At 35.6% G+C, this 27,574-nt stretch overlaps 1 protein-coding gene across 1 annotated transcript; it reads left to right on the top strand.

Annotated features, from left to right (window-relative positions):
- Positions 1–5,024: 5,024 nt before the first annotated feature.
- LOC111903844 (elongation factor 1-beta) lies at positions 5,025–6,789 on the top strand. Its single transcript, XM_023899589.3, has 6 exons — positions 5,025–5,341; positions 5,431–5,550; positions 5,813–5,906; positions 5,987–6,101; positions 6,201–6,314; positions 6,416–6,789. Exons 1-6 carry the CDS (start codon positions 5,253–5,255, stop codon positions 6,577–6,579), a joined length of 696 nt encoding a protein of 231 aa, XP_023755357.1. The 5' UTR covers positions 5,025–5,252; the 3' UTR covers positions 6,580–6,789.
- Positions 6,790–27,574: the final 20,785 nt, after the last annotated feature.

The raw sequence follows: 27,574 nt of genomic DNA, 5'->3' as shown, positions 1-27,574 counted from the left end.
TCCGCCATGCAGTAGCTTGTGGAACATTCATCCTTGATTTACATTGCATGAGCATCCGCAACACCCATAATGGAGCATCATGATCCATAATGGCTCATCATGATGCAAGAGTGACACATCATGATCACCATGGCTTATCAACCATCATGGTGACACATCAAGCAATAATCCTTAAGCATCTTCAACTTTTGAGCATCCTTGAACAATTTTGAGCATCATAGTGAACATCACAGCATAAGCAGCTCATCAAGCGATACCATGGCTTATCAGGAACATATGTGGCCCATCAAGACACCTAATGGAGCATCATAATGTACAAGTGGTCCATCATGATCATTAGTGGAACATCCATGCTTTAGTAACACATCAATGCTTCAGAGTACTCCATGACACACTAGAGTGGCGCACCTTGTACTAAGGTGGTGCACCTTGTCCATGAATGGCGTAACTTATGCCCAAGGTAGCTCATTTTCCTTAATCATAACGCATCTAGCTTCAAGGTGGCGTATCTTCCTTCAAAAGTGGTGCATCCCCTTCTCATGTAGCACACCTTGCTACCCAATAGCGCACCATACTACCTAATAGCACATCATGATTCATAAGTGGTGCATCTATGCCAGAAGTGGCGTATCTTGAGCATAGATGGGGCATCCATGCACCAAGGTTCTCTATTCCGCTCCTATGTGCTCCATATTTTTCCCATATGCTCCATTCCTTTCTCAGGTGCTCCATACCCTTCTCATATGTTGAATTCCCCCTTTATGATGATATGTTCCTTTGTCACATGATCTGTTCCTTTATTACATGATCCATTCCTTTGTCACATGATTCATTCCTTTGTCACATGCTCTATAAACTCCAAGTGCTCCATTAAACTAAAATGCAACATATACTTATTGTGATATCTTTGTTACTTTGTGGTGGTGATGACGGTCTTCAAAAGTCAAAATGGAGATCGAAGGAACACAAGTTAAAATCACAAGGAACTAAGAAATGAGGGTTTTTTTCATAGGAAGCAAGAGGCACACTGTAAGAGCCTATAATTATTGTATAACTATTTTATGTTGTTATTATGCGGTTAAGGGCATTTTGGTCCTAGTAACAATATGTTAAATTGTAGAATGGTATTAAGTGCCTATTTATATGTTTGTTTGATGTTTGTGTTGGATTAGGTGTCTAAGCCCATAACTATAATATGTATATACTTGAGTCGATAGTAGCATATTCCTTTTAGGTTGCCCTCAAGACTAGCAATTGAGAAGGACGATTTTGGAGAAAGAGGTTGATTTATTAATTTGATTAATAAATTGAAATAAGTAATTTATTAATACATTATAAGAATAATATATTAATTAGAAATAATAATATTTAATCAGAAATTAATTAGAATTAATTTGGGATTAAAAAAATTAATTATAAGTGTAGGGACTGAATTGTAATTGTTCAATAGTTGAGCAAAAGACAATCTAGAACCCTCCATTGACTATGGATGGTTTCTAGAGCCTTAGGGTTTCTATAATGGTCTTTTATGGATAATTATCCGGTTTAAGATAATCTTGGATTTGGGCTTATCTAGGGTTTCCTAACTGCACTATAAATAAGGCTTATACCCTATGATTTTGGCCACTTCTTCCTAGAGAACACAAGCCAAAAATTTGCCTCCTCTCTCCTTCTCCATAATCTTCTTCAATTGCTAGTGTTGGGTGTGAGCCATTAGAGGCGTGATAATTGTGACGCTTGTTCTCAAAGTCTCAACAACACTAAATGATTTAGATTGTTATTACTATATAACAATCAAAGGTATGTTTTTGTAACCATAATTATGTAATTTTGATTATATATTAGTGTTATAGGGTTTCTACATTGTTGTTCAGATGGTATGTTAAATTAGAGAAAACGTAGATCAATTTTAGGGTTTCATGCACACGTATGTTATGCTCAAAACCCATAAGTGGTATCAGAGCGTAGGTTTAGTTTTCTTTTGAATTGATATTAATGTGAACTTGAACAAGGAGGTGAAAACAGAATCGTCATTCTATTCATTAAACACTTCGCGAAGTTCTTCTTACACGGCATGTTGGCCTGTGAAATCGACCCAACACGACATGGCGATTGGTCATCACGGCGTGTTAAGCTGTCAGATCCTAAAAATTCAATTTTTTCAATATATATATATATATATATATATATATATATATATATATATATATATATATATATATATATATATATATATATATATATATATATATATATATATATATATAAGACAAGCCAGTCGAACCGCTAGTATGGTTCATTCATGAAGCCGATCTATAAATGAAGTATAAGGAGATTGTCTATAAAGTGACGATTGATTGGGTGTCCACTCTCACTTATCGCTTCCTTGATTGGTGGAGGGTAGTTAACCAAACGGGTTTAATAAGACACTTAATCCTCATTAATAAGTATAATGATCTATAAAGTAACTAAATACATTTTATAAAATTCTCAATATTAGTTACTTTAGGAAAAGTATGAAATTGTATGTTAATCCATGAAATTACACATTGCACGTTATTGGTCGTTAATGGAGCGTGTGTGGATAATCGACACACTAATATGGACTAATAAAGAGTGGTAATGGGTGTCTCGTAAATTATCATTGATTACTGGAGCACGTGTGGCTAACCGACACATTAAAATGGGATCATAAATGGCATCAAGAGTACCAAGCTAATTTGCATGGTTATTCGCATCTTGTTTGTGATCCTCGGTATCCTAGTCACAAATGGAAGAGCATAATCGAGATCAAACTTGTCATTGAAAAGTTCAATGATTCTCAATAGATCTAGGAATTTCATTCAAAACCTAATTCGTTCAAATTTCGTTTTTGGTGGTGAAATTAGTGAATCTTCATTTACCTACCTTTATATAATTTACAATTAGATTACGACATCCCGTTTCTAAGTTGCGAATTATTTAGTTGAATCCTAGCCTTGATATTTCATTTGGGTGTTATATTGAGGATTATTCTTATCTAACTAAAACTTTCTTTTCTACTCTTTCATATGTCTAGCTACTCCAAATGATGCTTCTGGTTCCTCCTCCTCCAACAACAACTTCTCTCTGTTGAACATTTGCGTAAATGTGCAATTGGATGACATAATCTACAACGATTGGAGCTAAGAAGAAGTGAGGATGTGAAGCATGGAAGGATGAACCTAATTATGGGCAATAGGAGATCTTCACATGTTACCAAGATTGGAGTTTATAACTTAGTGCTTAGTAATGGTGTTAGTTTAGATTTGATGAATTGTTGCTACTCATTAGAAATGACACAAAACATTATTTCTTTTTATGCATTGTTCAGACAAAGTTTTAGATATTCTTTTGAAGAGACTTTTTTTTTTTTTTTTTTTTTTTTTTTACATTCCTCCCAAGTTTTGTATGATATTTGTATGGATGGCCGAGAGAATGCTTGTTTCATTTGACTCACAATTTAGTTGGTTATCTTGCTTATTTATGTAATGCAATGCAATGTAACAATTCATTAGTATGTATTTTTTTTTATGACTCAACTTTTATAAATGTATATTTGCATATATTAGAAACAAAAATAATATGATGAATTCAAATAAACAAATATTTACAATAAATTGTAAATGACTATTTAGTTGGTTTTCTTGCTTATTTATGTAATGCAATGTAACGTAACAATTCACTAGTATATGTATTTTTTTTAATGACTCAACTTTTATAAATGTATATTTGCATATACAATATTAGAAACAAAAATAATATGATGAATTCAAATAAATAAATATTTACATTAAATCGTAAATGATTACATTAATTTTACAACATAAATTCATAATAACTTTCATTTCTCTCTTATTTCAACATGAATATTTGTCATATAATATGTTTTTTTTATGTAAAATATAAATTAAAAATAAATCTTAATTTTTAATTAAAAACGATGCATGGTCGGTCCTGAGAAATTAAATATCATCAAAGGCACGGGACAAACTAGATAGAAAAGATCTTGATTGTTATTATTTTAAATAATAATTTATATATAATATATAATAAAAAAATGGCCCCTATACAATTGTCCATTTTGCAACACCCCTATGAAGTGGTGATGTATGTTGTTGCTCCCGATTTAAATAATAAATATAGAATTTTAAATCAAAATATCATTTGCCAACCAATAGGATTTATCAAACCATATCAAGAAATCGGACAACCTAATCTTGTAAGCAACTATATATAATCGTATGACAATGTCCACCATCGAGTAAATTAAATCGCTCATTCCTCATAGTGAATATTACCATCCTGATAAATAAACTTACACAACATGGTCGACTTTTAAACCCCACCATTGGTAACTTTGAATGAAAGAAGTCGACATGCAAAGGTTTTTGAAAAGCGACATAGTGAAAAACATTATAAAAAAACCTATGAAAAAATATGTTCCCAAACATTCAATATATATTGTAAGAGTCTGCAAACTTAATTTGTATGTACTTCCTCCGGATATAGATGTTAGGTGCATTTAATATCTTAGGTGAGGAAATATTTCCAATTATTTATATTCATTTCCAATAAATACGAAACGCTACATGCATGAAATACGTTATGTGAGAATATTGTGAGAGACTCATGAGCAATATATTTTCAACTGATTACCTACAATATAGTGAATTTAATCTTTAACGATGTTGAATTAGATAACATATTGTTACATAAACAACGAAAAAAATAAATTCCTTAGAAGATAGATGCTATTTGCTAAATAAAAAACCACTGTTACACCTACTATAGAAGATATTTTGTTTGAAAAAGTATGATATCATCAAGGGAAAGCCATGCATGTATTATATAATGTACTTTTACTTTGTTTTTAGGCTGATCTTAGACCTTTTTTGATAACAAATGTTTGATTAATCCTTTATATTTATATTGTGTGTTGCATCGTTAATTATTTTTCCTTATTCTTGATCATATGTATTATTTTAGTGAATAACATACATACAGGATATTTTTCCTTAATAGCTCAATAAAATTTTGGCACGTCTCATAATTATCATCAGCCGAAGAGGCTTTGGGTTCTCTCCATCTCCTAGGGTTTGTACGCGTCACTTTTCCGATCATCATTTCCCAGTGTAACTATAAATTCCGCATTCTTCTAGCGACTAACAATAACCATTTCTCCAATTCTTCCCCTACAATCTCCTTACTTTCTCACTTGAAACTCCGAAGAGATGGCTGTCATTACTTTCTCTGATCTTCACACCGAGGCTGGCCTCAGATTCCTCGAATCCTTCCTCTCCGGGAAGACATACATCTCCGGGTTCGTATTTATCGTTTTCTATCGTAGTATACGCGAGGTTAATTTATCTTATGTTTCGTGGTTAATTTGAATTTGGTTTTATGTTACAGGAATCAAATTACAAAGGATGATGTGAAGGTTTACGCTTCTGTTTTGGAAAAACCCAATGCAGATCTCTATCCCTCTGCCAGCAAGTGGTACGACTGCGTTGCTTCGAAACTTGCAACAAGGTTTGTCCGATAATCACACTTTCGTTATTGAAAATTTCGGGTTGCTTCAGTGTTTGTTCTTAATGTGATCCGCATTATGATCTAAACGTTTTTTTTTTAATATGTATGATATGATCGTTATATCAATTCGTATTGATGTCAATTTCTTAGTGAATTATCAATAGTGTGTTCTTTACAATTTTTATATGATCATGGACATGGTAATTTTTTTATGCCTATTGATGTGGATTCTTAGTTTTGTATGATTGTATCCTTATTGCAGTTTCCCTGGTAAAGCAGCTGGAGTGAGAATTTCTTCCCAAGCTCCATCAGCAGAAGCTGCTCTTGTCAATGGAGCTGTCAATGGAGTTGCCAAGGTGAGTATATATGGCTGTTTATTATTATTATTATTTTTTTTTTAATGTCAGTTTACAAGAACAAAATAATGATATTTCAGGAAGATGCTGCTGACGAGGATGATGACCTGGATCTCTTTGGTGACGAGACAGAGGAGGAAAAGAAGGCAGCTGAAGCACGTGATCAAGCAAAAGCATCAACAAAGAAGAAAGAGAGCGAGTTTCTTGTTTTTGATTTTTCACTATTATTTAACTTTTCACAACATTGATTAATATGCTCTAAAATGGCAATTTGGTAAATAAATTGTGATTCAGGTGGGAAATCATCTGTTCTTATGGATGTAAAGCCATGGGATGATGAGACAGACATGAAGAAGCTTGAGGAAGCTGTTCGCAGTGTTGAAATGGAAGGACTTTTGTGGGGTGCATGTACGCTAATTTCATTTCTCAATCTAAACAACAAACCTAATACTTTTTTTTTTTTTAACGCATTATATCAGTGGACTTAGAAATTGTTGTACAATGTGCAGCAAAACTTGTACCAGTTGGGTATGGGATTAAGAAGCTGACGATTATGATGACGATTGTGGATGATCTTGTTTCGGTGGATACTCTGATAGAGGAGCGGCTTACAGTGGAGCCCATCAATGAGTACGTGCAGAGTTGTGACATTGTTGCCTTCAACAAAATCTAAAATTCAGCATCCTACGATTTGATTTGCAACAATTTTGCTTCGATTAATTAGCGTTTGGGGTTTTAATTTCATTAATTACTTTGAATTTGGTTTTGAGTTATCTAAATTTAATGGAAAAATGATGAAATTTCAATCAATCTTTGTTTGAGTACTTATGTTGTAAGTTTATAATCAACCTTACCTTATTATGTGTTTGAGTTTCTATGTAAATCTTATCGTATATTCTTTTTAATAATAACAATCTTGTTCTATTGATTCCTAGCATTCTTCAATGTTAGGACTCAATATAAGTCCCAATTGTGCAACATAACAAGTTCATATGATAAAAATTATTGGTTTATTTGAAAATCCAATAATGTTGATTGAAAGTATGTGTATAAATTGTTCTATCAAATAAATGATTCAATAAGATGCAACTTTACCACTTTTATCATAGTGAATTTAGACTTAGGATTGTAAATTAGTTAATGATCGATTTTGGACACGTGTTGGAACCTTAAATAAAAAAGAACGATTGTTATTGACCGGTTTCTCAAAAGTTGTTTTGTAGATGTTATTTTTATACATTTTCACATAATCATTCATATGTTTGTAATGAATAGATGATAGATTGAAGAGTTGCTAACTTCTGTTTTTAATGTTTATAGCTTATTTTTCTGAATAAAACAAAAACATTAAAATTCATAGGTTTTTTACGTTTTACAAACAAACATCCATATCGGTATATAAAGCATATATTTTATTTTTCTACTTGTTGACATTCACATTCACAATGTGAATATATATATAAATTGCTCCTAACTTTTACAAAAGCTAATTCACATATGAGTGTGATTACTGAATACATTTTTAAAAACAATCTTTGATCATTCACTAATTAAACATTAATATATAAATTATTGATATTCGACATTCGATGTGAATGTCCATCATATACAAGAATCATGTAATTACTAAAGATTTCTAATTCTACATAATTTTCATTTACATATGAATGTTGAATATATGTGTGTGTGATCATTGATATATATATATATATATATATATATATATATATATATATATATATATATATATATATATATATATATATATATATATATATATATATATATATATATATATATATAAAATTTACATATGAACTCGAATAAATATTCACATGCACACATGTCTCATTGTAGATCGTTGATAACTCCGATTCACATGTAAATGTTAGTAAACTCATTTCCAAAGTTTGTTTTAATATTCTGATCATTCACAAGTCAATTTACTAAGATTCACAAATAAACTATTCATATTCATCTAACATTGAATTAACATGTGAATTCAAATAAATAATCACATGTATATATACATGTCTTTCTTTTTAGATGATAATTTGGTTTTGTGTGAGTAGATTCATAGGTGAATCTTAGTAAATTCACTTACAAAATTTTATTTACTATTTCAACATTTTAATAATTTATAGGTGAATCTAGGGCTGGCAATTTTCGACACGACCCACGACACGACACGAAATAAATGAGTTTGGGTTGAGTTTTTCAACCCGCCAACACGCCAACCTGTTTATTAAACTAGTCATATATGAGTTTCTCAAAAAATAAATGGGTTTACCCGCCAACCCGTTTATCTTTTTAATAAAAAAAATTATTTTATTTTTAAATGTATTTTTGTATCAAGTATTAATATTTAATAAGTATTATATAATATATACCATTGATTAAGAGACCATTTGACTGTTTTGACGTTTTGACTCATGGTGGATGGCCTAAGGTCGTAAGTTGTAACATGTAAGGCTAAGTCTGTAACCATTTTGTACATTTGTCCTAAATAATAATCTCAAAATCAAATCGGGGATCCCCTCTGTTACTCTGTGATCGAAATCAGATATCGAAATGGTGTTGGAGAATTAACTTGTTTTTTGGGAGAAAAAAATGGGAATTGTGGCTATTACTTTAGCACTTGAATTATCTATGTTTGTATTAATGTTAAGTTTGAACATGTTTCTATGAATGTATTTAATTTTCATTTGGATGTTTAAGACTTAAATGTCTAAAATGCGGATATGTTTGTATCAACCATCAAGAATTTATCCATGTTTAATTGTCAATTTTATTTATGGAATCTGACCCACGAACTCAAATCTGACCCGCCAACCTGTGAACCCGTATAAATAAATGGGTTGGTGGGTAATATATGGGTTTATGTTCCAAACCCGCCAACCCGTGACCTGTATATTTAAATGGGTCGTGTTTGAGTTGACATTTGTTGACTCGCCAACCTGCCAATCCGCAACACGCCAACCCGAACACGACACGATTGTCAGGTGAATCTCTATAAATTCACTTACAATTAAGTTTCTTATGGGAGTTGATGTTCTAGGAGTTTATGTTGGGGTTCGTAAAACTAGTTATGGAAGTTGGTGGTTGGTTCTATATCTAGTTGTAGAAGATGATGGTGGGGCTCATAAATGCGGTGATAGAGATGATGGTGGGGTGCATAAGCTTGATGTGGAAGATAAGAGTGATGATTCCATTCTTGGTCAACTTGTGCTTGATGAGGGAAGTGTTAAAGATACTGCGCCAAAACCCATGTACCTATATCAATTTGATATTGCAACTTTAATACAATATGGATACACATTCTGCCATAAAATATGTCACGGATGAAAAGGGTAACATTGTATTTCCTCTCAAACTACAAATTGAAAAGGGTAACATTGTATTTCCTCAACAAGTTAATGATATAAATAACATGGTACTTTAAGTTACACAAGTTATGATTTAAGCATAAAAAGACAAAACAAAATTAGAGAGACTAACTTATTAACACGTCACCTAATGGTGAGTTAATTCTAACTAAAGAAACTAAAGGGTCGAAGTGTAAGTATTCTATATTTGAATTGGTAAGTATTTATCTCTTAAATAAATAAATGGATAAATATACAAATTCTAGAAGATACTTGCAGCATATAAAACCCAAGGTTTGTCCAAGAAGGAACCGATTTCTCTCTTTATTTCCCCTGCTCCCCTCTCGATATCTCTTCAATTCCCGATTTTAAAGATCGAACTACATTGTTTGGCTAATTCTTGGAGATACAACAGTCGAAATCTCTTAATTATTGAATAACAACTTCCTAACACCCATACCAACATTCTGAATAGTTGGATCTTCTAGATAAGCTCTATAGGACCCAAAAACACTACTTCTATTTGTTGGATAACAACATTTTTTGGGTTCGGTTTTTGCTACAACAAAGAGGAATTGTCATTTTGCAACTACATTATAAGATTTATGGTTTTAGCTTTTCCTCATCCAAGACAACTAAAGAAATCAACTCACATACACAAGTAAGGTATTGGTTCGATCCATACTTCTAGGATTTAAGTTTTTGTTGCTAAAAGGTCACTAGAATAAGATCCTTAGTGAGATATGATGATCGTGTTATATTTCATGATTTCGTTGCTTTTGTGCTCTAATGATCATCATAAGCAAATAGTGGTATAAGAGCCAATGTTTTAAGGTTCTACCACATTATCAGTGATTTGGTCATAAAAGAGTTTTTTTATGGGGTATAAATTCATACACGTAAAAATAATGCATTATGTCCCGGTTTTTAAAAATCACAATTACTTCTAGAAAAATCGTTTAAAGACGAGATATAACAATTGGTAAAAATAGGTTAACGTTCGACGGCCAAACCACCGGTACCGATATGTGTATATGACCAAAATTATGTAATTTTATGTTTATAATATATATTAAATATATTATACTCATCAATACTTTCAAACCGCCTCAAATTACTCAAACAACCATCTATCCTTAAGAATCGAGTCAAAAACCACAAAAATTAATTCTATTTGTGACGTTAAAAATGAATTTTTGAATCGAATATGCTTAGGACCAATTTATGATCAAATTTGATAGATTATGCTCTCTAGACTTTGTGGATATAAAGAACATCAAAAACGGAGGTTGTATGCACAAAAGTTACGACTGTTTTAAAAAACCAAATCAGTAAAATATTAATTTTCTTAATAAATGAAAACCGAATTGATCCGTTGAGGTACTTGTACACCTCATATGTAATTTCTAAGAACGTTGTTGGACTCTGACACATGTCTAATATTTGATTTCATAATCATAATATTTTAACCTGTTATTGTAACAAAGTCGCGAAATTTGTCGAATCTAAAACGAATTAATCACGAAACTTTAAACGGATTTTCCCAGAGACCTACATATCGGTATTAGGATCCGTCTGAGTTTTTAGAACCTTTGTACTGTCATTCACCAACTTCGGAAAATTATTAGATGCCGGGAATTGGGCATACAAATCAAGAAGGCTATTTTAATGCATTTTTAGATGTCACAAGTGTGATATCACCTTGTCTTGCACTTTTGGAACATGTTTAATAGACTAAATGGCGAGCCATGTGGCTAAAACGTCACTATCTATCTCTCAGTAAAACACATGAATGAAAGATGAATTAAATCAACACATCAATACATATATAAATACGTGAATAATTGAAGCAATACATTGCTTCTAAATCTAACAAAAGTACACCAATTAATTGACAGCCAAATTGAAACCTTCAATCTTTACCTATGAATTAACCCAGATAAATATACATAACTTGCTATCTTAAACTCAAAGTACATTAATAATTGAATGTTAGATGATGGAAAAGGTTGTAGTTCTGGAAGACAATTCGATTACTCAATTTCTTTCATCATCTTCTTCTTCGTGGCTACTAAAGAAACCGCCGAAGGTGGCTGTTTCCGGTGAGCAATGGAGGCAACAACCTCTCCCACTTCCTTCTATCTTCCCCTCAAGTTCATGATGGATCTAAGTTGAAACCACACTCACAAGCAATTTGTAACGTCCCGAAAAGCACAAGGTAAAAAAAATTCATTTTTTAATATAATCAAAACACCAATTCTCTTTTACTCAAACATTTAAAAGTATATCACAATAAAACAGTTATCAGATTACAATTCTAAAATCACTAAGTTGCGTAAAACATGGATGTATGTGCTGCGATCAAGTCGAATCATTCCCTTTTGAATCGGAAGTACCTGAAACCAGAAACGTTAAACCTTAAGCATAAAGCTTAGTGAGTTCCACAAAATACCACATACCATACATATCATAAATGCCATAGAAAGTGTTATGTGTCAACCATAGTCTTGTCATTATGCAACGATCCGTATCATGGTCTTTCCTTTCAGGCCGGGGGCTGAAACTCTAAGTCTCACAGACAAGTGGTAGGAGCCACCTCCTGGTCTTCCATGCAAGCATCACAAAGACAACTAGCATACAATCTACAACTAACTATCTACTTAACGGTCAAGGTCCGAACCCGGGTCTTGCATACAGATTTGCTAGGAGCCACCTCTAGGTCTTTCATACAAATTAAAACATTGTTAGGTGCATTTCATGTACCCATTTTGTAGCTTTATTTTATAAAAGTACATTGCATATAGGCTTAAACTCATGCATTTTGCACGTTTTCGGGATTTTTCATGAGGCAATTTCATTCAAATACTTTTGTGATATTTCAGGGACTTTTGGAGGAAGGATATTGTTGGAGGAGGTAAATAAAAGTTGCGGACAAAATTTCAGGACTTGCGGAGCACCGAGGAGCAATATATCAAAGAAACGAAGTTTGGCTTTACAGACGTTTACACGGCCGTGTAAATGGAAGCCTTGCGTTTACACGGGCCGTGTAAATGTAGATTTCTGCGCAGTATATTTTTGCGTTTACGCGGGCCGTGTAAATGACAGTGTTAATTTACACGGGCCGTGTAAACGTAAACGTGGGTTTTAAAGCAGTTTTTCACCATTCTTAAAGGGGGGAACCAACTTTTTACCAAGGTGTCGATTTTGGGAGCAAAGAAGGAGATTTTCTAGAGGATTTTGGAGTTGATTAACACTTGGGAACATTTGATTTCATTTTGTAAGAACTTTAATTTCATTTTCTAGATTTGTGATCTTGTTCTAGTCATGAGTGGCTAGAACCCTAGTTTCTCCAACTTCATGTCTTGACTTTTTAGTTGTGATTTCAATCATGTGATTTGATGTTTGCTTCTAATTCCTACCTAGTGAATTTGATTTTGTTTCAATTGAATGTTTGATTCTAATTGTGATTCTTATTGGCCATTTGAATTAGGGTTAGGTCATTCAAGTTATCAAATTGCAAAATCCATAATTGTTTTGTGAATTGAACTAAGTAACAAACACTAAATTGATTTCCATTGAATGGATTTAGTGTAAATCTTATTCACATACACTTTTACACTCCCGAACTTATGAGGAGTATTGGGTGTTGTTGGGAACATTCACATAAAGCTTCATGCAATCTTCCAATCTAATTCTAAGAGCTTGTTTAGATTAGGTTAGTAAGGTTAGGATTAATCAAAGAGCTTCTTTTGGTTAATCAATGTGGTGAATGGAAAGTGTTAGAGCTTGTTAACACTTTCAAGTACCAACTTAGGTGGAATTGAGTAGATATCATTTCATCCTTGGAATCACATTGTTAAATTGTCTTGCATAGAGTTGGAGTTCTCACAAATCCTGAATTTGTTTCATTTAATTGATCATTTAGTTATTGCTTTATCCTCTTGTTTAAATCCTTGCATACCAACCCCCCATTTATGTGACCATTATTGTACCTTCCGCAAAAAGGTATAAACACTTGTCCCATGTCTCTGTGGATCGACCCTGCTTACCTTGTACTACATTATTAGTTCATAGTAGTAGTGTTTAAGGAGTCATTTGTACCATTTATTTGTTGGATTTGACACACCTAACAAATTGGCGCCGTTGCCGGGGACACGGTGTTACTAATTGTTTATGCCAAGCATTTTGTGAGCAGATGCTTTAAAAAAAAAAAAGAAAAAAAAAGTCAGGTAGAAGATAAGTTTTCAATTGAAGGAAGTGGCGAGAAGGTTAATGTGTTGTAAAGGCCCACCTACTTAGAACAAAGCACATTCAGGGGCCAAGTCGAGCCAACGACTTAAAACAAGGGCAGCTAACCAGGAGGCAACCCGGGGTTATTTTTGTCCTTTCTTTAAAACTTTTTAGTGTTTGGTAATTTTTTTTAATGTCCCAAATGGTTTTAACTTATTTTTTATGCCTAGAAAATGAATCTCCGGCTCCAAAAATACTTCACGGGTAGCTTGAGGAGGATGAAGAGGAGGTTCACACCACAATTGCGAGGCTCCAAGAACGATTCGGTAAATTCTTTCCATATCTTTAACCGTTCATATTTTACTTAAAACTCAATTGGTGTGCATTTGTAACTGTTTTGAACTCATTCTCAACCCAACTACCATCCTCCACCATCCTACTCTTAATAGGCCGACTATGCCTCTCTCCAAGCATCGAGGACGATGCTATATTTTAAGCTTGGGGAGGGGAATCCATCCATGCATAAATCCCGTTGCATGTAGTTTTGTACATATTGCATTATTTTTCTTTTTCATTTTTCTGTATAGATTTTTTTTTTCAAAAGCCAAAAAGATTTTCTTTCTGTTTTTTATTATTCTTTGCATTTTGCATCTAAATTTTTGCATTGCATTCATTTGTTTAAAAAAAAATTGATCCAATCCCAAGTAACCAAATTTTCTCAAAACAGTTGAGTCGGTAAGTGAGTCATGTGCCTTGATATTAGACTTGCTCTTTTTATTGAAACTCTAAAAGCAAGTTAATCACACATGAACACACCTCCCGAAGCTACTTGTGCAAAACAGAAAGTGAGAAGATTGTCAACATTGGAGCATAACAGTAGGTATGAGTCAATTCTTTGGAACATATGATTGGTCTTATGAGTAGTTAATGCTCAATTGAACTTAAAATGCCAAATTCATAAATTCATAAAAAGAATATAAAATCTCAATGTCCTGAGCTTTCCAGCGCTCTAAAAAGTCCTTTCTACTCATTCCCTTTTATATACCCTGCTTGGGAACATAGTTTCCAACTATACCTACGGGTATTTGCATGCTAACTTTAGTCCCCTGAAAAATGTCTTAGAAGTCCTCACGGTAATAGACCGTGAGATGTCCCACAATAGAAAAAGTCAGGGACGAAAATATAAAGAAATTGGCCAAATAAATAAATTAATTAATAAGAGTGTTATGTGTTGACTTAGTTATTTGTATATGTGTTACTTTAAAAAAACTATTATTAAGTTAATCTGTGACCTTTGGGATTCGAACAAGTAAACTCTAAGGGGTGTTCTACACTTAATCACCTAAAGCTAAATTGTTTGGGATTGATTGGTTGAAAGTTCGCTACACGGGTTCCATAGAAAGTCATGAACTTAATAATAGCAAATAAAGCTAATCTGTGGCCTTTGAGTTTCGGGAAAGTAAACCCGAGGGATCTCTTCAAATCTAGCACACTAAGGTCATTTGATTTGGATGTGTTGGTTGGAAGCCCGTTACACGGATTTCAAAGAAAGCCATGAGCTTTATTTGTAAAAAAAATGTAATTAGGAAGTTTGTATATAGTTGTGTTTATAGTTTATTTATTGTGTTTAGGAAAAATACTTGGCTGTCAAAAGATTCCCTTGGACTTGGATTTGAATTTATGACATTGGACTGAATGTTAATTACTTCGACTGGTGTAAGTGGTTTGAAGTTTGTAATCAATCTGGATAAATATCAGGGAATTTTTAGAAAATATTTTTCAGAAAAAGATTGTTGTTAACCAACAAATAGCTGGAATCGGACATTATTATATTTTATGAAACAAAGATGGTTGAGCATGTTTTGTCACATATAATTTCACGAGAGTAAGACCATAATTTGTTCCAAGAATTGACTTGATGATATCGAAAAGGAATAAGTGTTGTGATCTTTGATTCTGTTGAGTTGTACTAGGGAGTGGCCAAAGTCTTGTCTCTATTATCATATAATATTTTGAGATTAAAGCCAAGTTAACTCAAGGCATGACAGGTACATTCTCAACTATGGTACAAAACAGGGTAATTGGGTTGGATCTTTTCATGTTTGTTTTGATTTCATGCATTAAGTTTCAAATAGTTTTAACTTTAATTTTCTTTTCTTCTATTCTATTTTATTTTCTCCAGTTTAATTCTTCTTGTTCTTTCTTGAGGACAAGAAAGGTTTAAGCTTGGGGAGATTTGTTAGGTGCATTTCATGTACCCATTTTGTAGCTTTGTTTTATAAAAGTACATTGCATATAGGCTTAAACTCATGCATTTTGCACGTTTTCGGGATTTTTCATGAGGCAATTTCATTCAAATACTTTTGTGATATTTCAGGGACTTTTGGAGGAAGGATATTGTTGGAGGAAGTAAATAAAAGTTGCGGACAAAATTTCAGGACTTGCGGAGCACCGAGGAGCAATATATCAAAGAAACGAAGAGTTTGGCTTTACAGACGTTTACACGGCCGTGTAAACGTAGATTTCTGCGCAGTATATTTTTGCGTTTACGTGGGCCGTGTAAATGACAGTGTTAATTTACATGGGCCGTGTAAACGTAAACATGGGTTTTAAAGCAGTTTTTCACCATTCTTAAAGGGGGGAACCAACTTTTTACCAAGGTGTCGATTTTGGGAGCAAAGAAGGAGATTTTCTAGAGGATTTTGGAGTTGATTAACACTTGGGAACATTTGATTTCATTTTGTAAGAACTTTAATTTCTTTTTCTAGATTTGTGATCTTGTTCTAGTCATGAGTGGCTAGAACCCTAGTTTCTCCAACTTCATGTCTTGACTTTTTAGTTGTGATTTCAATCATGTGATTTGATGTTTGCTTCTAATTCCTACCTAGTGAATTTGATTTTGTTTCAATTGAATGTTTGATTCTAATTGTGATTCTTATTGGCCATTTGAATTAGGGTTAGGTCATTCAAGTTATCAAATTGCAAAATCCGTAATTGTTTTGTGAATTGAACTAAGTAACAAACACTAAATTGATTTCCATTGAATGGATTTAGTGTAAATCTTATTCACATACACTTTTACACTCCCGAACTTATGAGGAGTATTGGGTGTTGTTGGGAACATTCACATAAAGCTTCATGCAATCTTCCAATCTAATTCTAAGAGCTTGTTTAGATTAGGTTAGTAAGGTTAGGATTAATCAAAGAGCTTCTTTTGGTTAATCAATGTGGTGAATGGAAAGTGTTAGAGCTTGTTAACACTTTCAAGTACCAACTTAGGTGGAATTGAGTAGATATCATTTCATCCTTGGAATCACATTGTTAAATTGTCTTGCATAGAGTTGGAGTTCTCACAAATCCTCAATTTGTTTCATTTAATTGATCATTTAGTTATTGCTTTATCCTCTTGTTTAAATCCTTGCATACCAACCCCCCATTTATGTGACCATTATTGTACCTTCCGCAAAAAGGTATAAACACTTGTCCCGTGTCTCTATGGATCGACCCTGCTTACCTTGTACTACATTATTAGTTCATAGTAGTAGTGTTTAAGGAGTCATTTGTACCCTTTATTTGTTGGGTTTGACACGCCTAACAAACATCCTAAAAATACAGTCCAAAAATTTCATTTTAAATCATTAAGAAAACCATAGTTATCAAAAATCATAAGTCGTGTATCTCAAAATATCATAAACATCTGTCAAATATATATCATAGTATAAACATCCTAGGCTAAACAAATGATTTGTGCACTACAATCATCCCGAGCTCTTCCCCTTGCTACCAGAAGTACCTGAAACCAAAACTGAAAACTGTAATCACGAAGCGTAGCGAGTCTCCCCAAACTACCACATACCATACGCATAATCATCTAATCACATAAAAACATACATTGGGCCTTGCTCACTACGTCGGGCCCCCCTGGCATTGGACAAGTCCGGTATCGGGCCCCGCCCGACATCAGACCGAAATCTGGTTTACATATAAACATATCAACAAATACATATAACATATTCACATATCATAAACATACTAAGACTAAAGAGTCCTCTATCTTAAATTCACTATTTACGTCTCCCGGTGTCGTGCCGGTTTTGCCGTAAAACTTCGACGAGCCATAAATTCTTCGTTATAACTCGGATTTCGGCGTTCTTTATATGTACGGAAACCTTGTGACATATTCTACAACTTGATTAAGATTATTTATTCTAAATAATATTTGTCGAAAAGTCGTTTTCGACCACTATTGCCTCTAAATTGACTAGCCCGGATCTGCGGACGTTACATCGGGTCTCGGGATGATACCGGGGCTTCGGGGGTACTTCTTTGCACATAAAGCGAGGTAGTATGGGGGAGAGAAGGGTGAATTAGCAACCTTGGCCGGCTGCCCCTTCAAATCTATTTATAGGGCAAATTTCTCATTTTCCACGTCGTGGGCACTTCTTCCACGTCGTGGGCTTGGTCGTCACTGCATGCGTCATCGTCCACTTGATCTGTTAGGCTCCGGAATGCGTCAGAAGTCATGCCACATCGTGGCCACTGTTTCCACGTCGTGGTATCTGACACAACTTTGGGGTTCGCGCCCCGAACTTCAGAAATTCATAACTTTCGCATACGAACTCCGTTTTCGACGTTCTTTATATCGACACATAGGTAAAAAAAGATCTACAACTTTCGTTTAGACTCCGTCGACTAATTTTGACTTTATTTTTATTATATTATTTTTAGTAGGCCGGGACAGGAAAACTTCGTTCGAAATTCATAACTCTTTCATTTGAACTCCATTTTCGCCTATCTTTTTAACGTTTCGCTACTATTAATGAGATCTTCGATTCTCATTTAGATTGTTTCGGCTAAAAATCGCTCGGTCTCAAATCGAGTATTCGGGCTGCATACTACTAAGTCGAAACTTAGAAAAATTATAACTTCCTCATACGAAGTCAGATTTGGGCGTTCTTTTTATGCACGCTCTCGGTTTAACGAGCTCTACGGCTTTCGTTTATATTACTAAGGCTAAATATCGCTTTAACGTAAATTTTACTTTTTACGTCATTCAACGTCGTGCCGGTTCTGTCGCGAAACTTTGACAGATCATAACTTCTTCGTTATAACTCGGATTTCGGCATTCTTTATATATTCGGAAACCTCATTTCAACTACTACAACATTATCCAAAGATATCGGCTTTATCTACTATTTTATTTTGATGTTTATTTTTATTCTTAATTCATTTAAGCCACACAACTAAGCACAAAACATATAATACTCAAATAATACATTCTTATTATTTCAAAATGGGTTACAAAGGTTAACATAGACTATTACATTGCTATTAATGACAAGACTAGAAACACAGGCGTTACAAAGAACATGTTGCGTAATATGCTTTTATAATTCATTAGTCTAAACACACCCTTGATTGTAAAAACACTTGGATTCAAAGTTATAAACATAAATCTTTTTTACTTGTATGTATTCTACAAGGCTCAACATGTTGCATTTTTATACTTTTATAATTCATGAATCTAAACACACTTTTGATTATAAAAACATATAGAGTCAAAACCTATAAAGCTCACCAACATTATTGTTGATGTGTTGTTTTCAAACGTATGTATATTCAGGATCTTAGGAGCTGAAAGACACAGCCTGTTTGTCATGGAATAAGACATTTCTTTGTTTGGCCGATCTGTTAGGTCTTTTTGTTTTCATTTTGACATATATTTGTAGAACTTGTTCTAGTATCTTTAGTTTGTTAGATTGAATACATTGTAATTCTTCGTACCGGATTTATAAAAGAATGAAATGTTTGTATTATTCAATATATGTTGTGAACTATGATCCAATGTTTACATCGCAACCTCGACGTTTCCTCCGTCGTTCGGGGTGTGACATAAGATCAATGTCATTAAAAATAAGAATATTTATGACAAATCAATTATAAATCAAATAGTTTTGATTTAAGTTTTATTTCTTTTGTGTACATATAAAATATTTAGATTGTTTTGGCACATAACCATAAAAATAACTATATATGATATGTTTACATGTTTATGTTGTTAAATTAAGGGTGTGTTTGGGATTCTTTTTTGAAGTTAAAAATTCTTTTGTAAAAATGACTTTTTCTAAAAGTATGTATTTAAAATGTGTTTGGGTGGACTTTTAAGACTTTTAAGAGATAAAAGTCAAAAGTCACAAAAAAATGGAATTTTATAACTTTTAAAAAGGCTCCTTTTTGGTCATGGCTAAAAGTTGATCTAAAAGAATTTTTCTATTTTGCCAAACATCTTTTGGACTTTTTTAACTTTTTGAAAAAATTAAAAGTCCAAAAGTTGTTTTAAAAGATAAGCCAAACACCCCCTAAATGTTAATACAACATAGAAAATGTTTATTTTGTTGGTTGGACCTGGTGATATTTTGTCTCACCATACCCATATGTGTGATATTTGATTGTTTGTTTTGGGTTTTAAATTTATATTTTTTTGTAACCTATGAGTTGCTTCATTTTTTTTATAATGTAACTTCCTTTAAGTTTAATATAAACTAGTTAGGAAATTGTATTACTTTATTTAATGTAATAAATGAAGATTGAAGACTACCAAGTGAGGACCATGGAGATTGGAGTCCCACACTCGATTTCTAATTCCATTGATTATTTGATAATGTACTTGCCAATTTGTTAAGAAAAACATCATTGATCATTTGGGATGAAGCACCCATCGCCCACAAGCATGCATTTGAAGCTTTAGATCAAACTGTTAAGGATATATTAAGGTGTGACAATTCTACCAACTCAAATATTCCATTTGGAGGGAAAGTGTCTGTTTTGGATGAGATTTTAGAAAAATTCTACATGTTATTCTGAGTGGTAGTAGGCAAAACGTCGTTAATGCATCTTTAAGTTCTTCATATTTTTTACAACAATGTAAAGTTCATAATTTAACAAAAACATGAGGCTAACTGGAAGTGCCACCTACTATTAAAGAAATAATGGATTTCGCAAACTGGATTTTGGATATAGGAGAAGACAATCTTGATGGTTCGAACGATGATGAAGTATTATTGATATTCCAGAGGATATTCTCAATAATGATCCTTGTGATCCTACAGGTTCATTAATCAAATTTATATACCCTTCAATTCTACAAAACTTCAAATTACATGTTATTTTCAAGAAAGAGCAATACTTGCTCCATAGAATGAAATTCTCCAAGAAATAAAACGATCGTTTGCATTCACTTTTTCCAAGAGATGAAATAGAATATTTAAGTTCAGATAGTCTCTGCCAATTTGAGTTTTTCATGATTAGTTTGATGCAAATTTATACTCACCTGGTGTTTTAAATGGTCTTAAAGAGTCAGGTCTACCAAATCATAAGTTATTTTAAAAAGTCGGGGTTCTAGTTATGTTACCGAAAAACATTGATTAAAAAAATAATTTTTGTAATGACACAAGACTTCATGTGATATCTTTGGGTAAAGGTCTTATTAAAATAATTATCATATACGGAAGTAATATTGAAAATCAAACTTTTATTCCAAGAATGTTTTTAAGTCTTTCTAAAAAGAAAATCAGTTCAAATTCTAAAGAAGACAATTTCCATTAGCCGTATGTTTTGTAATGACAATTAATAAGAGTCACGGACAATCCTTATCGAATGTTGGTTTGTTTCTCAAAGATCATGTTTTTACACATGACCAATTGTATGTTGACTTATCTAGAGTTCAAAGTAGAAAAATATTAAAATTGTTAATTTTAGATAAAGATTGTAGACTTACAAACAAAGCTTTTAATATTTTATATAAAGAAGTTAGAAATTTATTAACAAATTGTAGATTTTTTTTACATAATCTTTTATCATTTTTTGTAAATCACATTTCATTCATCATTTTAATTTGTAATTTATTTTGTTGTGTTTATGTATGCTTCTTAGGGTGTGTTTGGGTTAGCTTTTTTTTATCACAAAAGTGATATTTAAGAAAAGTGTTTATTAGTTTATGGCTTTTAGAAAAAGTTGTTTTTAAAAAAGTGTTTGGATAAAAAAAAACTGATTTTTACGAGTAAAATGACTAAAAAGCTAAAAAGCTAGGATTTTCCAGCTTTTTGAAAGCTTTACTTTTTCCTATCTAAAAAGCTGTTTTAAAAAGCGCTTTTTAAATACACAAACAATTTTTTAGCTTATTAGTTTTTTGAAAAGCTAATAAGTTAATAAGCTCATTTCAAAAGCTTTCCCAAACACCCACTTACATTACCTTGATTTTTAATTTGTCATTTCCATGAGTGATTGTGTTTTCTTCACTGTATTCAAATTTATATTACATTGTGCAAAATCATGATTTTATCAAATATCTACATATACAGAATGTCGATCGGATATTCAAACCAGTTTATATATTGATTTTAACCAAGGTGGTAAAAAACGCTCGACGGACGCTCGACGGTCGGCTGGTGTCAAGCGATTAATCGGTGTTGGCAGCGATTAATCGGAGACCCTTATATATATATATATATATATATATATATATATATATATATATATATATATAATTGTGTTGATAAATAACAACCATCACCTACATAACAATAACAAAAGGAACAACAATCACTTACATAACAATCACATAAGGAAATGATTACTGTAAAAGAAATTTCATAATCTATGTTTGGACATGAAGCAATCATAAAAGGAACCAATAACAAAAACCAACTCACAACTCCAGCAAACACCAAAAACAAACCCACCAAGCAACATCAAACAACCAAAAAAAATGGAGAAGGCAAACACAAAACTTCCAGTAGCAGAGAAACAAAAAACCACCATGGGTAAAATGGTCCACCACACTAAAAACAACTAGAAAAACAAAAAGCAAAGGAATCTCAACAACAAAAAAAAGACAGCAAAATCATCGAAAAAAACCAGAAAGCGAATTTGTACAGATGTATAGAAATCATGATAATCACATTCACAATAATCAGTTACTCACATAACATCCATAACAGATGTCTAAACATCACAGAGAAAAGATTCAAGCATACATAACTGTGTCTAAGTTGCGTTGCCTGCCTCTATGAGTTGCGGCGCCTGCCTCTATGTTGGTGACTGATGGTGTTGTCGATGTTTCATGGTGCGGCGTCGATGGTGTCGAACTGTGTTGCCAACGAGCAATGAACTGTGAGGTGAAAGCACAAGGAGATCACCGTCCATAGAGAGAAAAAAAAGGGGAAAGGAATCAACAAAAAGAAACTTTTAGGGTTGACTGAACGAAAAAGAAACGACAAAACTTTCTTTTTGGAGATTTTTTTCCAATTTTGAGCAGAAAATGATTTTTTTTTAATTGTTGACTTTGGTTGACCGATTAGGCCAATTAGCCCGCCAAGAAACTGTAACACCCGGATTCACAGGTATGATATTTTGTTCCTTTATTTTTGGGTTTTGTGGGGGAACTCGCCAAGTTGGCATCTAGACTCGCCGAGTATGGTCGCGGATTCGTATGCGAGTTCACAGCTGGACTCAGCGAGTCCACGCTGTTTAATGAAACCCTAATTTCCAAGGTTTAAGACCTATTTAAAGGGACTTATGGCCGTCATTTGCGGCCACCAACCCCCAGAGAGAAACCCTAAAGAGATCTAGAGTGTTTGTAAGGAAGGAGAGGCAAATCTTGAACTTTTGTGGGTGTTTTTGCAATAAGGAAGTGTTCGAGGAAAGAGGAGGCTGAAGGAGGTGCAATTTTGGTGGTTCTTGAGCTCTTAGAGACTATATTGAGGTATTATTCTCGGACCTTCTTCAGTTTTGGTGTTGATCCTTTGTGTTAGGGTTTTCTAACCCTTTTAGAAATGGTTTAAGTAGAGCATTTGGTCCCTTCTCGAGTTTGTATTCTGGATCTGGACCCAAAGAGGTCCGGAGGCCTTAACCCTTAGAGCTTTATGAGTCCTTTTGGGAGCCATGGGCTAGGAATGTCATTTTTGGGGATAAATCACCATTTTGGACCATTTAGATGTTATATGAGTGCCAAGGTCCGAACTTTACGTGATTATCATGCTTGGGGAGGCCAGATCTATGATTGTACGGAACAGATCTGACCTTAGAAGTTGTTTTGAGTTTGTGCATGGCACGAACTCGCCGAGTCCGAAGAACAGACTCGACGAGTAGTATGAAGGTTGCCTGTTAATCACTCTGTGAGTGGACTTGCCGAGTTGGGGAATAACTCGGTGAGTCAGGGAGAGTCAGGGGGACTGAGTTCAAGTTGGAACTCGTCGAGTTGTTCTTTAGTTGAGTCGGGGTGGCCCCGCGATTCATGCCAGGTGGAACTCGTCGAGTCAGGGGAAGTACTCGACGTGCCAAGAGAGGGTCTAAGAGAGTCAGTGGACACGTGTAGACTCGCCGAGTCGCCCTAGTGCACTCGCCGAGTCGGGTCAAAGTTTGATCGTTGACCTTGTTGACTTTTAGGGTTGAGTGCAGTTGTACTTATGAGAGTATTACTTTATGTGATTAGGCAGAGGCTAGATCACACTTCTTCCGAGTCAGATATTTACCGAGACATCGAGGTGAGTCTTCTCACTATACGTTACCTAGAGTGGTACTATGTGATGACCAGAGGGTCTAATGTGTTATGTATGAGATTATGTGCTATGTGATATTTGTATGTTGTATGATGATATAGACCGGATCGGAGGGTCCAACGAGCTACGGGACTGGAGGGTCCCGCTGAGACACATCGACCAGATGGTCGTATTATAGCCTCGAGTGGCGTATGTGCTGTATGTGGTATTTTGGGTAACTCACTAAGCATTTATGCTTACAGTTGTTGTGTTATGTGTTTCAGGTACTAGTGATGAGCGCGGGAAGGCACCGGCATGATTCGTACACACACTTGTGGAGTTTATGTTCGAGATTCTGGGGAGATGTTTTGTAATGATAACATTGATACAATTCGTTTGACACTATTTTATGAGTAAATGAATGTTTTAAAAATGAAAAATTGTTTTGAAAAATTACATCGTTACAGAACCGGTGTTGACCAGTATTATTTGACTCGGGTGCGAGTCGGTCGTTTGTTTCCATAGCATTTAGTCAGCATATTAGTGTCCGTCGAGAGGCGTTGGATCGGCCTCTGTGAGTTTCCATAGCTAATGAGCGAGCAGTGTATGCTTCGGATGTGATTCAAGGATGTGTCCTTGAGATCTTCGGTGTGGAGTTTCTGTTAGATCTGGTTCCGATCGCGATGGGGGACGTGTGTGTTATAGTGGGTATGGATTGGTTAAGCCGATATGGAGCTGTGATAGACTGCGAGCGACAGATGGTGACGATTTGAGACCCTAGTGGGGGAGTTCTTACAGTGCACGGCGACGGTACCCGTGCGGGGTCATCCTTTTGTTCGACCGCCAGAGCGAGACAGAGTCTACAGCAGGGCTGTAGAGGATTTCTGGCATATGTGATGGATGCGAGGGTTGTTTCAGAGAGACCGAAGTCGGTTGATGAGGTTCCGATAGTGCGCGAGTTTCCGGATGTGTTTCCAGAGGAATTGTCGGGTGTGCCTCCGGAGAGGCAGGTAGAGTTCGGTATTGAGTTGGTTCCAGGAGTTGCGCCTATCGCTAAGGCGCCTTATCGCCTTGCGCCTTCGGAGATGCAGGAGTTATCCTCGCAGCTTCAGGAGCTGCTGGGAAAAGGGTTTATCAGGCCGAGCAGTTCACCATGGGGGCGCCTATCCTTTTTGTCAAGAAGAAGGATGGCTCGCTCCGGATGTGCATTGATTACCGTGAGCTGAATAAGCTAACAGTCAAGAACCGTTACCCATTGTCGAGGATCGATGAATTATTTCATCAGTTACAGGGAGCATCTTGGTTCTCCAAGATCGATTTAAGGTCTGGGGATCATCAGGTGAGGGTGCGGGAGGAGGACATCCAGAAGACAGCATTCCAGACTCGTTATGGGCATTACGAGTTCGTGGTGATGCCTTTCGGACTCACCAACGCACCGGCGGTGTTCATGGATCTCATGAACAGGGTGTGCAGACCGATGTTGGATCGCTCAGTGATCGTGTTCATCAACGACATATTGGTGTATTCGAGATCCAAAGAGCAGCATGAGGAGCATTTGAGGGAGATCCTCGGAGTTCTGAGATCGGAGAGGCTTTATGCCAAGTTCTCCAAATGTGAGTTCTGGCTACGAGAGGTTCAGTTTCTGGGACACCTCGTTAACCAGAATGGGATATTGGTCGATCCGGCCAAGATTGAGGCGGTCATGAGATGGGAGGTGCCGAGGTCACCCACCAAGATCAGAAGTTTTCTGGGTTTGGTCGGCTATTATCGGAGATTTATTAAGGATTTCTCCAAGATCGTCGTGCCACTCACCAAGTTGACCCGGAAGGGTGTTGCGTTTTCTTGGAGTCCGGAGCAGCAGACCTCGTTTGAGACACTTCACCAGAAATTATGCGAAGCACCAGTGTTAGCTCTTCCGGAAGGGATGGAAGATTTTGTGGTCTATTGTGATGCATCGATATCTGGATTGGGAGCGGTGCTTATGCAGAGGGGGCATGTGATTGCATATGCATCGAGGCAACTTAAGCCTCATGAGTCGAGATATCTCACTCATGATTTGGAGCTGGGAGCGGTAGTGTTCGCTCTCAAGATCTGGTGACATTATCTGTATGGGGTTCGGTGTACGATATACACGAACCACAAGAGCTTGAAGTATTTGATGGATCAACCCAACCTGAATATGCGTCGGAGGAGGTGGTTGGACGTGGTCAAGGATTATGATTGTGAGATCCTGTACCACCCGGGCAAGGCTAATGTGGTAGCCGATGTATTGAGCCATAGGGCGGAGGGCGCCCCATTTCGAGATGTTTGTTTGAGATTGTCAGTGATGACCCCGGTGTTGGATGATATTCGTGGGGACCAGGATGAGGCTGTAAAGCCAGATAGCCAGAAGAGAGAGCGAGTTGTCGGGCTGGTATCAGAATTTGTTACCGATAGCCGGGGGCTTATGAAATTTTAGGGTCGGATATGGGTACCGTCTGTGGGCGGAACGCGTACCATTTGATGGAAGAGGCTCATCGATCGAAATTCTCGATCCATCCCCGGGCCACTATGATGTATTTGGACCTGAAAAAGGATTATTGGTGGCCCTGTATGAAGAGGGATGTCGCATGGTTTGTAGAGAGGTGCTTGACCTGTCGCAGGGTGAAGGCCGAGCACCAGCGTCCACATGGTAAGCTGCAGCCATTAGAGATTCCCGAATGGAAATGGGAACAGATTACCATGGATTTCATCACCAAATTGCCAAGGACCGCGAGGGGTGTCGATGCAATTTGGGTGATTGTGGACAGGTTGACGAAGAGTGCTCACTTCCTGGCCATCAGTAAGAGCTCTTCCACGGAGAAGTTGGCAGAGATGTACGTGAGAGAGGTGGTATCGCGGCATGGAGTGTCGATCTCGATTGTCTCAGATCGAGATGTACGTTTCACTTCCAGATTCTGGAAGAAGTTTCATGAGGAATTGGGTACGAAACTACATTTTAGTACCGCATTCCACCCACAGACTGACAGGCAGAGTTAGCGGATGATTCAGACGCTCAAGGACATGCTCCGAGCATGTGTGTTGGATTTCAGCGGGAGTTGGGACACGTATTTTCCCTTGGCAGAATTCTCTTACAACAACAGCCATCATTCGAGCATTGGCATGCCGCCCTTTGAGCTGTTGTATGGGAGGAGGTGTCGGACCCCTATTTGTTGGGGAGAGGTAGGGCAGCGTGTGATGGGTAGTACTGAGATTGTGCTTCAGACGACAGAGCAGATCCAGCAGGTCAGACAGAGGTTGTTGACCGCTCGGAGTCGTCAAAAGAGTTATGTGGACAGACGCCGATCCGAGCTCGAGTTTCAGGTCGGCGACTTCGTGCTCCTGAAGGTCTCTCCTTGGAAAGGAGTGATCCGATTCAGGAAGAGGGGCAAGTTGGGGCCCCGATATATTGGTCCTTTTAGGGTGATCGCGAGGGTAGGCAGGGTGGCCTATCGTTTGGAGTTGCCGGCAGAGTTGGGTCAGATTCATGACGATTTCCACGTGTCGCAGTTGCGAA

Source organism: Lactuca sativa, chromosome 6 (genome assembly GCF_002870075.4).
Source record: "Lactuca sativa cultivar Salinas chromosome 6, Lsat_Salinas_v11, whole genome shotgun sequence".
Lineage (NCBI taxonomy): Eukaryota > Viridiplantae > Streptophyta > Magnoliopsida > Asterales > Asteraceae > Lactuca > Lactuca sativa.
The sequence above is the reverse complement of the archived record's forward strand: the minus strand, read 5'-3'. Positions and strand labels throughout refer to the sequence as shown.

Coding starts and splice junctions, on each gene's coding strand:
- LOC111903844 (XM_023899589.3), top strand. CDS start 5,253: ATGGCTGTCATTACTTTCTCTGATCTTCACACCGAGGCTGGCCTCAGA. Junction 5,342..5,430: donor GGGAAGACATACATCTCCGG/GTTCGTATTTAT, acceptor TTTATGTTACAG/GAATCAAATTACAAAGGATG. Junction 6,315..6,415: donor AGGACTTTTGTGGGGTGCAT/GTACGCTAATTT, acceptor TACAATGTGCAG/CAAAACTTGTACCAGTTGGG.